Here is a 14,835-nt window from a genome sequence, read left to right as displayed (position 1 = left end):
CTTCAGGCTGATTATACTTCTGAATATAAATTGAATTTTAAAATAACCAATACATTCTGAGGTATTCTAATCGACTAACTTGAAATTTTAAACGCGGTGCCAATGTCGTAGATTTCTTGCGTTACCAACATTTTCATAGTAATTGTAAATTAGATATTATAACATTTTAACGATCGTTTCAACGTATCATTAAATATTAAATAATAAAATATAATTGAACGATAAAAATGTAATAACAACAATAACGTTAGATATATAAAATTATCCAGATCCTTCATCGTTTCAGTTGGTGTTCAAGCTGGCAAAGTTCATAGGTCTATTTAGAATTCATTGCCTGATGTAAATTCAATAAAATCCGTTAAATTTAACCTGGCATTCAATTCATTTATTTGTCAGCTAATTCAGTCTGCACTGATAATTGAGTCGAGTCTAGTGGATTAATTAATTACGTGTTGTGTGACGTCTGGTTTCAAGGTGTCTATTTATTTGGATTAATGTATGCGACCAACTTAGAACAGGCTATTTATACATTTCACTTGAATGTTCGCGTCTGTAATACAAAGTAAGATTTTTATAAATAATTTAACATATATCTACTAATATCAGTTGTTGTCACAGTTGTTTTGCAGATAATATAACTATTCTCCGATCTTTACTCTTTCTAATAATAAGCTTAATTAATTACACAAAAATTTCGTAACAAAATTTATGAAATTGCCCCCAAGTAAACGAAGTGATATCGTTTCTTTTTTGTTTTTTTCTATTTTATAAAAATTCTTTTATCATGCTCTTTAGATTCCAGCTGAAGCTGCTATTAATCGAAAAAATATTACTCCCTCCTCATCCTCGTTTCATACAAAGTAAACAAGATGAAAGTGTTGGCAACTTATAATCTGCTTCCTAGAAAATCGTTCGATATTCCGCGAGGGTAATCAATCGATCAACGTTATAGCACATGTGCTCCGATAGCACTTCGCGCGTTAAACGTATCATGATGGATTTTGCGAGAAGTTTGATTCAGAGACGCGATTCTTTCCGAAATCGAGTGGCATTCTTTCGATTTTCTCATTTCGTTGGACATTTCCAACCGATTAGAGATTGCAGGGAAAGCGTAAGCCAAACGCCCGCGATTTCGTGCTCGTTTTATTTCCTCCGAACGAGTCAAGGGCTGCGGAGAATTTTCAAAAAAGTCCCTTTAGCACCGGCCGATCGATAAGAAAGTTTCGGACGTTTGGCGCACATATACATAGTTTAGCACGAATTTACTGATCGTGTAAAACTGTGCGCTTAAAAACAAAAACAAAAATCGGTACGTGGGTAGGTAGATGTACAAACAGCCAGATAGACGAACAGGTAGAGACAGAGAGCGAGACAGAGAAGAAACACACAGAGAGAGAGAGAGAGAGAGAGAGAGAGAAATGGGGGAGAGAGAGAGAGAGACGAGAAAGGAACGTAGAGCGAAAATAAAAAAGAACAGGGGGTGGAAGAGAAGAATGAAGATTAAACCCTTCGTTTCGTATGTGATATTTGAAATATAATAGAATGAAAGTTTGTAATAAGTAGAATATGTAATATAAATCTACTAGATATATATATATATTAAAAAAGAAATTTCGTTAATTTAGAAAATTCTGACTACAGATTTTAAAATAATTTACGCATCCATCGAGAGAGAATAGATTTCTTCGTTATACTAGGACATCCGATACGTAATGTCGTTTTAAATATCCAAGTATTAAATATGATAGAACAACGATAATACGATATATTATCACTTAGAGTATGTCGAAGGGCGACAATCTCCTAAAGGACATTATTTGTAAAAACTATCTGTTATTTTATAGATCACTTTGTAATTCTCTTTTCAAGAATTTGTTGTCTTTACGACTAAACAAATTATTTAATATCGATCTTGAACGATCCATGTTCCTAAACCTTCCTGTTATTTAGAAAATTGTACGCTCAACAAATGGATAATCTGTTTTTGCCGGATTAGGAAAATATATTAAATATGTTATTAATTCTAAAAGATATTTAATTTCTTCTATGCTTTCCAATTACTTTTAACGAATGAACACGTTGCTATGAAAAGAAATTTCTTCGAAGTTCGCTAAATCCAGTGGTTTACCCACCAAAGCTGCCTGCAATCCGTCTAATTGTTAAATTACGATCATAATGATTTCACTTTGATTCGAAGGTTGATTATAAATCATCAAACGTATATCATAACAGTGGAATATTTTTATTAAAATTTTCTCACGTGGCAGTAACAAGAAGTAGCACTGTATGTCAGAATAGAGATGATAGTCATTGTCTTTTACGGCTACGATTATTACAAAGAATTTATTTTACACCCTTTGTTACTATCCGATCTAGAAATGGGTGATTTTACTGCCAATTTCGAGGAACAAGTACAAACATACACGCGTTCGAGACGGTTCCCTACCGAAAGTCCGCTACAGAATCCATTTTTCTATTTCTGATGGTTTTCCGATACACTTTAGGTGATTTGCGCGCGACACTATCGACGAAATTTAATGTTTTTGCTATTTCTTACGTGGTTGAACATTTTGAACTAATCATTTTTATTTTTCGTTATCAAATCGAACGACTAGATCTTGCTTTGCCATAAAATTCAAAATTATCTGGAAAATTTGTCCTTTAAAATTTCCTCGCTTTTTATCCTGCTCTGTATAAATTTGAAAAACGCTTTTGCAGAGGCCACAGTCGTATCGTCTTGCAAGGTAATAAAAGACCTCGCTTAAATATGTATGATATGCATATTTAAACTCTTTCCTGCGTTAGAAAAATGACCTGAATACTTTAAACTCTTGATTTAACACGAAGAATGTTTGTTCTTACCGAGCTTTAATTTCGAATTTCCCAAACACACAGCATGTCGTTGAACCGGAATAAGAAACGACATTACTTATACGAATGGCCTAATATCAAGGAAGAATTAAAAAATATAGCGACATACAATCTGAGAATTTGAATATCATTAAAACGGAATTTAATCTTGTGCTTTCTATAGATACCAAGAATTCCTTTCATTTACAGCCGTATCGCTATGTGCCTTTGGTGCTCAAACTGTTACTTTAACGTGAAATCTTACATCGAATTAGCTATGCTAATCACGTTCTCATGCTTCTTCCATTCGTTGTCCTTTAGTCTCGTGAAACGAAGGAACAGGACAGCAAACGGAAGAAAAGAAATTAACGTAACACAGGAGGCTCGAAGGGAAATGTTCGAAAGAAACTATAAGAACTGATCGCTGCTAAACGACGAAGTAGCCATACCTAAACGACAGTACGAAACAAAATAGATAATGTAAAAGGAAAAGAAGGAACGCAAGGGACGAGCCGCAAAAGAAAATGAACGCTAATATAACAACTAGAGTCGTGCCAGTTGGGAGAGAGTAGCATGGAGGGCCAATATGCTAAGTTTGTTTCAACATGGACAACTTACATTTCCTTTTCTTTTCTCTTTCGTCAGCGGGTCTATTTCTCTTTTAGTCTCTTTTTCGTAGCCATACAATTTCTTTAAGAGAAGGGGTCAGGGAAAGCGGCGAAACATGGGAAGAACGGCAGAAACAGTTATGGGCTATACACAATGAAACTTTCGGGCTCACAGAGAAACAATAAGTGGACGAATGTCGATGTGGTGAAGAGACGTCGCCGGAAATAAACGTGAGACGTAGTAACAGAATTTAGAGGTACAAAGAAACAGATGCCTCGTGCAGCTTCGTAGAGCCGTATAGAATAGTACAAAACACAGAATCTTGTGTGTAAAAAGGGAGCAACAGGGAAGTTCACAGGTGAAAAGAAAAGCAAAGTGAAAGAGGGGATGGCGAAGAAAGGCGCGCGCACGCACACGCGCATCCGCTCTAACCATTCACGTCTCCACTCGCATGATATGCACGTGCGTCCGTATCCTGGTACACGTGTATATAAGTATCTCTGATCGGTTCTACCACCGTACATTTACGTTATTTACGTATCTTTGCATATTTTTCCTCTCTCTGTCACGTGTGTCCTGTGTTCGTACACGTTCACACGTATATGTACACCACCGACGAAAAGTTTGCAAGCATCAGCGTTTTTCAGGAATTTTTATATCCCTTCGTCGTCGTATAAATAGCACGATGTTTAACAAAATAGTTGAACATATTGGAAAGTTTAGTTTCGCGAATAACTGTTCTCATCGATATTTATAAATTCTTGCCAGCCATACAATACAATTGTAGAAAATTGTAAGATAAATCTATAGTCTATAACAATTACATTTTTATATAGAAAGACTTAAACGAATATTTTTATGTCTATCCTGACGTTAAACTGACTTCTCACTTAAAAACTACGTACCTATCGTACAAAACCAGAAATTACCATCGCCATCATGGATGCGTCGTCCGTTCCTCATCATTTGAGCGTTACATCGCTGCGAAACTTTCCGTCGGTAGTACACGTCCAACGAAAAATCCAAGAAAGGAAAAAAAGAACGAGCGAAGAAAAAGATCGAGCGCCTCCACGCGTGACTGCAGCTCGAACTTTCGCGTAAGAATTTCTCTCCTATGTATCTTCGTTTCTCTTTTGAGTTTATTTTCAGCTTTATTTCTTCTCTTCTATTGTTTATTCTCTGAGTTTATTTCTATCTTTACATCCGGTTACACAGATTCGCGTGAATTATTAAATTCTTCAGGTTCCTCGCGTCGAGGACGTGCAACTGCATTGTTCTCGCCCGCTTGCAACGATCAACTACCAGCTAATTAGGAGTAAATGTTTATTGTTTGTGGACAGCGAAAGATATTCGGAAACGTGTGTCCATGTGCCTGTGTGTGCGTATCCGTGTGTATGTATTTCTGTATGTCTGTGTGTGAGCTTCGACGGGAGCGTGGTCAATACGTCAGTCGAGAACTCGGATCGAGACGGAATATCGAGCAATTCGACGGAATATCGTGGGACGAAAGCGGAAGAAAGGAGAAGAACGGTGACGACGCAACTCGCCCCAACTGACACTCTCGTGTTCCGTTCTCTTTTCGTAGTCGGACGGTAACGCGCGACTAAAGGGATCTTTTCGGTGCTTCGAGCGGGGACGACTCACTCTCTCTCTCTCTTTCTTGCCACGAAAAGGCAGACGGGGAAAGCGGTGCTGTAACGTTCGTTCTCTCTCGCGAAGCTTCCAGGAGATATCGAGGTTTGCTTAGGGTATATTCCGCTCTGTATTTTCCGCAGCGGACCGCATACGCTCGACGACATACACTTTTCGTCTGACTTTTCTCTTCGTCAGTCGCATATGAACTAAACGATCCTCGAGCGGTATGCGGCCGAAAAGCGCAAGTTTAGTGTGAAGATTCGCGTCTCCTTCATGTTCTAGTTTATGAACGCGGTGCTCGCTTTTCTCTACTCTCTACTACGGTTACACATAAAACCGGTGCACAGACGCACACATTTCTTAGCGTTTATCTAGACCGATTGTCGTGCGCTCCTCCGAACAGCATCAATTCATCGTGTAAAGCAGCGAACGAAGCAACCTTATACGGTCAAAGGGAAGCGACGCTACAACGAACGCGATTACGCCGAAAGCATCTGCGTGTATATAGCTTCCTCCAACGATAAGAACGAAAACATTGATCGTTACGGAGGAAAAAGGACTGTCGTAACGATACGCTTCGTCGCTCCAAATTTCAAAGCCAACGTACACAACCGTACAAATGCCGGTCTAAAGAAGTTTCGTTGCAGGTAACTCAGCCACCGTGGTACTTCCTCCATTGCATTCGGAGAAATTCCACGGAAACGTTATTGTTTTACTATTGCATCTTTCTAAACGTTCTAGATTTGGTATATAATAGTGCATAACAGTTAAACGTTCATTTCATATCGTTTTCATTGTTCCATTATTTATATCGAACGGTACCTTCGCTTTAAACTGTGTCCACCCGAAGCGGATTTCCTTCAAAGTACATACGAGTACTTGAATTTATGCTAAAACGAGCAAACGTAACGAATGTGGCTCGAAAACCAATTACATACGTCCGTTCATTTGAGCATAACTTACTGAACTCCATAATTACGATCCCTTAATGTATTCGGCATTAACTTTCTATTTCTACGTGAAAATATCACCAGCTACGGAGAATAACTCGATATTTTTTTGTTTGAAATATTAAATATCCATATCTATAATATTTCTTTTAACAGTAACTACATTTACTGTATACTTCTACTTAAAACGATCTCCACCCGCAAATCATGAAACGAAACTGACGTCATTTCGATTGCTACTCCGAACGGATTCACGCTCATCAAATAGTTTATTACGAAATCCTTTCGTTAAATGGAAATAACGTGGTTACGCGTATAAATCATCGCCGAACTAAATATAAAATTTCATCCCATTCAGCCAGGCAGACTTCAATTGACGTCAGAGAGTGAACGCGCCTCCTGGATGGCCGACGTCAATTCCATAAGTGTTCGAATGAAGCGAAACCGTCGTTAACTGACGTTAGCCATCCCGAAGGGATGTATTTGTACTAAAATCAGTAACCTGAAGCACGCGAATTCAAACGTTTCCAGTGCTTCACGAATAAAACGCAAATAGCGCAAATATCGATAAAAAAAACATTCGAAAACAAATTTCTCTGATATAACTATGAGCGCGCGTATACCACACGTGCACTCGAAAAATTGTCCCTTTATATATTTAAAATTATGAAAGTATACAATTTAAAAGCATAAAGTCATCGAGGTTTTATATTTTTTAATTATTTTAAAACATATAATCTATCGTGTTTGAAACGTGCTTCCTGTATTTTCCAATTGTAGTAAAACATTTTACTTAACAGAAGTTAATATAGATAATATAGGAAGAATAATTACCAGATTTAACTTCTTGATTTTGACAGATTTTAACTTCTTGACTCAGCGGTTCTGACGTCATAGCTGACGAACGTGTTTATCTTAACATTAATCGTGAGTTGCGTTTCATGTCATTTCTTGATAAATTCGTAAACTTTTTGCAACGTAGGGCTAGTGCGATATTTTCAAAATATATAGACATTTTCGCACTCTAACTAGAAATAATTTCAAGATTTCGATTAGATTAACGTAATTGTATACCATAAACGAAGTAATTAATGCCACGTTAACTGAATACCTCCTACGCAACGTAGTAGCTTTGTATAACGTAATTGTAAATATGCAATGTGATATTAACATGATACGTATATATAATTTGTAGCAGAGTATCCTGTATTATTCGGATACACTTTCTTAATTGAGTTTCGTTACATGATATCTTGTTATGTCCAATAGAATCCCATTGGCACGAGTTACCTACAACCTTTGTTTTCTGCTTTGAAACCTTAATTGTTACAGTCGTATACAACTTTGGCCAACTGTGAAATTTCGAGCTTATAATATGCAGTAATATGTTAACATCAGAAAGTAAGATTCTAAGATGCAGTATCTTGCAAACTCCTTCTGATATAAGTAATTACAATAATTCTTACGAGAAACACCGAGACACGAAAGCGATACCTACAATAATTAGAAGAAGAATCCTCTATTGATTTGGTCCTGTGTCGTATTTACTTGTAATATTACATCAAACTGGAAAAGTATATTTTGCCTTTCGAAACTTTAACTAGGATTCCGGTTAATCTCTTTCATTACAGAGTATCTCTACGAATTAAAAGTTCAATGTGAAATTTACAAATTCCTTTTCCGTTTTCAACCGTACCTCTTAAGTTTATATTCTTTTGGAAGCCAGTTGAAAGTTTAACAGAAATAAAACGGGATTTCTACCGTTTGTTTTTCTTTCGCGCTACGAATACATACATCTTTTAAACTTAATTTCCGTGCGATCGATGAAAGACGAAGCTCCTATCTCTCGACAACGAAGAATATTTGCACAAAGAATCCCAGGAATTCGTCGACTTATTAAATACGCGAACAACCAAGTACCTAGATCGCATTTTTCCCTTTGCCATCGATCTGCCTTTCCTATAATAGATCCGTAATATCCTCGGCGTTCCCCGACCGAATTACCAAACCAGATGCTTTCCGCTTCAGCGATAACGAAACACGGAATCCATCAGCTCTTCGTTCAAGAGCAACGCGATATTAATCGTTTCGTTTCTTTCATTGAAAGCAACGAACCGAACGAAAGTTAAGAAGAAGGCGAAAACATATAAAAGATTACGCGACTAATCGATGAAATAAATTACTTGCCTGCTCAAACGAAGGTTACAGTTTAAAACTCTCTCGTAACTTCAACTTAACAACGATCTTATTTATATACGACGTTCACCTATTGTCAGAAACCCTGTATAATTATTTACAGATCCACCCAAAAAACAGAGACACATATTTGATGATACGGTCTATACAGGTAACGTGCTTGATCAAAGAACATGTATCTGTCATACAAAGAGTGATAGGAAAGTCGTTATGTCAAGCAAGCCCGACAATTGGCCCGAATTATAGTTTACACTGATGCATGGGTGATCCTTAGCTAAATAGCACCTAAACTCGATACGAGAAAGCATATTCTCTTTCTCGTTCGTGGTTCTCGATAGTTTCTAACTGGAAGATTACGTTGTCCATGACGCACGTTATCGAACGAGACATCGATCCAAAGCATATATACGTATTAAGTCGAGTAAGTTTGATCGGAAAGACTCAACATTACGGAAACGTCACGATTTAGTTCCATTTATTTCTACGCCTATATTATTCCTAAATCCGTTGCGAAAACCGAAACGTGTTCACGCGTCGGTAATAATCCGTGATTTTTCCGCAAGATAGAACAGAGGAAACGTTTCTTTGTACTTTGTTGCAGAAAATGATGCAGACTCTAAAAAGAAAACGATGTTATACCTTTTGCTTCGTTCGAACTCTGTCGTGATCGTACAAACGTGAATTCTTTTAGAAATATCTTTCCTCGATGATGGATTAAAAGTGTATGAATTGAATGGTCGATATGATCGAACGATTTTATGTTCGTCACGCATCGAGTATTGATACGCAACGAAAGCTGCGAAATCAAACCTTATGATAATTATTTAACTGATTAATTAGTCGGTAATTAATTAGCTGCGTTAATTTGTCTTTATATCCAATTGTAAAGCGGAGCAAGAACTAGCTGCCACGTGTTTCTTATTCTTTATTTCAAAAAGTCGATCATTTCGTATACGCGAAAATATAGTTTTTGCTGGGAAATTTGTATAAAGCGTAGAATGCTGAGAATAATAATTTCGTTTGTTACAACGTGTCGACTTGATATGTATCGTTGAAAATTCGTGTCGCACGAAACATATTAAAATTTGTTGATAATAATTTATTTCTAAAAAGGGCATTCCAAAGATGATTGACGGGAGTTAAATACTGTCAATAGTTTAAACGTTAGAGAATGTGTATATAGCTTTATATATTATATAATATTGGTGTAAAAGTACATTTTATACCGTCGAATAATTATTTACGTACTTTTTCAAACGGTTTACATACTGCTCAAAAAATATGCGAAAAGTCAGAAACAATTTCATTCTTCATTTTACGTATTAAAGAATATTACGACACGACAAAAATGTTAAGACCCAATATGTGATAACGACGTTAGTGTTTGCGCATTACCAAGCCACGTGTAATTGTTTCATCGTTTAAATTCTTTGTCTAAAAATCGTTTAATTTTTAAACTCAACGTCATCGAAACTGTATCGAAAGATAATCAAAATTATTCCAACGATTTATGTAGTAATTATGATACGTTTAGCATTAAGTTTGTTAAGACGATAGTTTAAATCTTTATTCTGTCGATTTCATAAGAAAATCACAAATAAATTAATTCATTAATTTCACGTCATTAATTTGTATACTTTAGTGAAATCGATTATTAAACGTTATAAATCCACCGAAACATGTAGATACGTGTTATTTATAAGAGCAGCGTACATCTATTGAAACATTCAATTTCTTTCACATGTAAAATTTAAATGAAATATGGAACGAGGCGATAACAGTAAGCGGCTAAAAACATTTTTTAGTTTATAGTACTTTATCAAAAAACGACGAGAATGGTAAGCTTCTAAAATTAAAATATTCCCTTTTTTCGATACAAAACGTGTATAAAATTTGGTCTCAGTTATATCTATAGCTATTGCGTCCCTTTAACGAGGTGCGTCAGAATTGGAAATTTCACGGTAACTGAGGAAAATCGCGGCCATCCTTGTTTCATCGAAAACTGTACGCTCGCATCGCGATTTCAATTTTCCAAGTTCCGCGGTTTCATTACGAAATTCATTAAATTCAGACCGATCGGCGGTTCAGCAAATATTTACGATTCACTCTCGCGTTCTAATACACGCACCGTGTACACGCAGCGCAAATTTGACACATTACCGATCGTAGAAATAGAACGGATACAATTTGGAAGCGAACATTTTCCACGAAGCAGAGTTCGAAACGTTAAAGCCACTTGGAACTTAGGTCGGGAAATTCCCCCACTGCGTTAGTGCATTAAAATTCAATGTAGCCGTCAACGATTTCTTCGCGAGGTAGAGAATTTCAACGATGATTCGCCTTGGCGAAATAAAACTGCGAAAAAAGGGGAGAAGAGAGGCGAAAGAGAAATTCAAAGAAAATTCGACTTCGATAGTTCGAGTTTCTCCTCCGTTCTTTCCGCAGACGAATCGGTGAAAATCGTTTCGTACCCTCTGATTCATATCGTAAGAGCACGCGTCATTACTTACATGGAATGTAGCCTTTTTGCTACAGTCTGTCAAATCCGCTGTCGTCATCTCCTATTATTTTATATAATCGTGGTACACGTGGCACACGTAGTTTAATACATGTAAGTATAGAAATACGTACGTAACAAGTAAAATGGCTCGGTAGTCGCATCGGATACGGATCATGAGATATATACAAAGCGAAAGACCGAGAGAGGTGGTGATCACTTCCGGTTTCTAAAGTGTAGGTGGTGCTATTGCGCTTCACTTTCCGCTACACTAACAGAACTCGGTCTAATCGAGGTTTACTTCTCCCGTGTAGTTTATGCGTATGCGTGTACATTGCGTGGAAATGAGAGAAAGAGAAAAAAAGAAAGAGAGACGGTCACGTGTAGGTGTCAATTTATGAACTCGTTATACCGGCGTCTTTGGCAGTTTCCTGCGCGTCGGTGATGAGGGCGTTTTATCCGTTTCCCCTTCTGAAAAACATTTCAGGTTCGTCGTAAGAATAACAGCAAATAGAGACACACCAGGCAGTGTCGCATTTTAACTTTATAACCTGACATATTTGTTTTACTTTTAATGGCTTAGTTATTTTTTATAGACAGGACTATATGGTTTTAGTAGAAACGGCGTACAAAATTGCGTTGTGGTGCAATAAAGAAACGAACATCGCATAGACTAATATATACAGGATATCTTCCTTTGTCGATATCTTCCATTGACATAAATAAGAGAAAAATGTTATATAAGCGTACGAGGTCATTTGAAACTTTATTGAAAAATTCACGACAAAAGTACAAAGCACTAGAGGAATGACGAGACACGGAAATAGATTAATATCGTATACAGCGCGTTTTAAAATGTTGGCTTTTTCTTTCAGTAAAAGACTGACGATGATAAAAAATAGAATTTATTACCGTGTAGAAAATTCATTTTATTTCAATTCAATAAATCAATCATCAAGTCTTTACGTACCACTTCACTATACGTATTAATATTTACTTAAAACATGAGTAACGTGAAAATGGAATATGTATATCGAAGGACGAAGTTTATTGTTTCTCTCATATTTTATTTCATTTCATTTTTTATTTTGTGACTCTTCGATAAAACTTCAACTAACCTATGTTCGTGTTTAACATATGTTTTTTTTTTATTTACTCTCATAAAACACATTCATAAAATTTGTCTGAAGATACTAGGACACCGAATTAACTAATCATTGACATACCTACCAAATAATGATATAACCCAGTTTTCTAAACAGAATGGATATCATATGGAAGTTAAAATCTGCAGATATTAAAAGTAAGAGAAATATTTCAGGCAATAAAGTTAAATATGAACATAGTGCATTTTCAAATGTTCATTTGCGCTGAAACGATATGCAATAGTTTTCTACTCGATATAATGTGCTGCACAACACACAGATTACAAACTGTAATCCATATTTAAAGATAACATCGGAAGGACGAATGCACTACTACTGACAAACGCGTGGAATTTACTCTTTTCCCGTTCTTGCGCGCGTTAAAAACGCGCTTGTCTGTATCGCGCGTGACTGACGAGTCCTCGTTCCGTACAAGTTATCGATTTTAAAGCCGACGATGCACTTCGCCGACACTGTCAGCGTCTAACGATTAGTCGTTCTCGCCTGGTAGCACGTGTACATGACGATTTTCGACGATGCTTTGCGATTCGTTCTCGTACTCACCCATCAGCAGTCCCAGACTTCCCGGCCCTTTTCCCGATGACGGCACAGCGGCTAAATCCTCCGGCAGGTCCCCGCTGCGTGTTTGTGACGCGTAAAAGCAGCGATAGTATACAATAAAGCAATTCGAATGACCAATCTGCGAATTCCATTCGTTCGACTACTTCTCCTCAACGGTCTGTTAGACGTTATACTTACGTGTCGCCAACATGCTCGACCACCAACTCGATCACATCGTCGCCTCGTTCTGTTATTTGAAGGACTTCTTCGAAACTTCGATCTACCAGAGACACTCCGCCCCACTCTAGCACCTGCAGAAATAAACAAATTTTTATTCGAGTCTCGTGGATTTCGTAGACGTGGTTCACAGACGAACCGGGATTTCAATCATTTCCCGTCTACGGACGAAGATATTTCACGATATAACGTCGTTTCTGCGATATCATAAACCATACGAAACGAGAAACGAGAAAGAATTATTTTTGCAAGCATTAGAACCACTGTTTACGGAAAAGTCGCTTATACGTAAGCGTCTAGCGTAAGCGTCTAGCGTAAGCGTAGTCTATTAGAAGACGCGACGATATGTCTACACCGGTCTACGAAAACTGAACATTTTGTTTCATTACTATAATGAAGAGCGACGAGCAAGATGCTTTCATCCTATATCAGTACATTCGTTTATAGCTGCAACATAAGCTACCGACAACGTTAACGCCAGTCATCATGAGGGAAACGCGTAGCAACGAAAATGATTCGCTGCTGTTTCGTGGTCAGGTGCACGTTATTTTCAATGGCCGCTGCATGGAAACGTACTTACTGTTGGCATGAGCGCGTCTAATGCGCGTCTATGAAGCAACGCTTCGTAGACGGTGAGTCTTAGATGCACGAAAGGATCATCTGTAGCTTTGACATTATTTTCTTATCTTACCTTCTTTTTGCATTTCTGTAACGACTAATCTTGTAAATTGCAAACGTATCGCTTTTAGATGGCTCAGATAATAATTCTTAAATAGTGTTCTGATCATTCTCGAGGATACTCGATGATACTCATTTTCAGTAAATCTTTTGATACTTATGAACGAGGGTGTACACCCGAGAAGTTATATATAGGAGGAGAATAAACGAACTTACTGGACGATAAGAGGCGGATAATTTGGTTCTAGGAGTAGGACATAGATTTAATCGCGAAATTATATGAAAGAAGTTTGAACCGGCCGGTTATAATCAGATCGCATCTGTTAAATCTAGAGAACTTGCGAAATTTTCTTACTGTCTTAATTGCTTCGATAAATTTTCTGTTTGAACGGGAATAAACCACAAACCTCGGTGAATTCATTATATTCGGTTCAAGTTATAATTTGCTGTAATACCTAACCGTCCATCTGACAGATAATTCTGTCGTCACTTGTATCATGTGTAAGATCCGTCCATCTGTCTCATCGACTCGTTTAGTATTAAAGAAAATATTGCACCGTGTGACTACGAAGTTTTAGGATTAGCCTCGTAAAAAGTAGAACTCTCGAGGAAATGACTTTAGTTGTTTCAAGTTTTCGATATAAGTTCGTATTAAATTTGTACAGCATACAGCACGATCGTAAAATGTTCGAGTAGCTACGTAGAAATCATCGGCCGAAGTATTTGTGACAGACGCGATTGTAACGAATAGATTTAATAAACATAGGTGAGATTATGATTCTATGAAAATTCTCTGTGCTTATTATCTTCGTTAAACTGTCGCATATATTTAATATCTTTACGATTCAAAATTAAACGATCACATATTATTGAATTAGCACGATTTCGCAAGATATAGCTTTCCAGTCAACGTTCACGATTGCGGAACGTTTGCGTTGCGCACAGCTGTCGATAACTTAATTAAAATCACAGCTGGAGAGAATGGTTGTCGATACTCGCACGCATTAACCGCTTGCAATATGTTAGCTGCTCAACAGTGGACGCAAGTTGCCAGAACATCTTTATTTTCTTCGGGATCTAAATGGCCATTAAATTTCTATGCAACAGCCTGCATCCATGACACCAATTTTTAGTCATAAAGTTTGAACGTGTGATCGAATTTCTAGAAGAGCGATGCAGCCAATGTAATTTTAAAACGAGTGAAATTTTTAGAAAATCTACTTCGCAAAGAAGATTGGACTTTTGAAATGTTATATCGTGCCAAAAATATGTACGAGAATTGATCATCGAATGATACCGAGGATGTGAATTTTCAATTGTATCGCAATGTTGCCTTGTTATATGTATATTTAATTATAGTTCTACGTAGTGTTAAAATTGTCTTAATATTACGCTTCATACTCCTATGTTCTTCCGAAAATAGAGCAGTAATCATTTCAGCAAAATGATTATAATTTTGATTGCAGCAGGCAAATGA

At 37.1% G+C, this 14,835-nt stretch overlaps 1 protein-coding gene and 1 long non-coding RNA gene across 11 annotated transcripts in view; one reads left to right on the top strand and one right to left on the bottom strand.

Moving 5' to 3' along the window:
* LOC117151112 overlaps positions 1-14,835 on the top strand; it is a 157,055-nt gene that overhangs the window by 26,072 nt on the left and 116,148 nt on the right. The gene's annotated exons all lie outside the window — the stretch shown is intronic.
* Positions 1-14,835, bottom strand: part of LOC100745508 (regulating synaptic membrane exocytosis protein 1) — a 150,009-nt gene that overhangs the window by 24,021 nt on the left and 111,153 nt on the right. For all 9 annotated transcript variants that reach the window (XR_004462446.1, XM_033322972.1, XM_033322973.1 and 6 more), the window contains 3 exons: positions 12,642-12,754; positions 12,447-12,520; positions 11,150-11,208 (listed from right to left, as the gene is read on the bottom strand). Coding sequence is in view for 8 of the 9 variants with exons in the window: in XM_033322972.1 (XP_033178863.1) it covers positions 11,150-11,208; positions 12,447-12,520; positions 12,642-12,754 (246 nt within the window). In the remaining variant the exon portion in view is untranslated. The remainder of the gene's footprint in view (positions 1-11,149; positions 11,209-12,446; positions 12,521-12,641; positions 12,755-14,835) is intronic.

Source organism: Bombus impatiens, unplaced genomic scaffold, assembly GCF_000188095.3.
Source record: "Bombus impatiens unplaced genomic scaffold, BIMP_2.2 scf_0739, whole genome shotgun sequence".
NCBI classification, from domain to species: Eukaryota; Metazoa; Arthropoda; class Insecta; order Hymenoptera; family Apidae; genus Bombus; species Bombus impatiens.
This window is presented reverse-complemented; position numbering and strand designations above follow the sequence as displayed.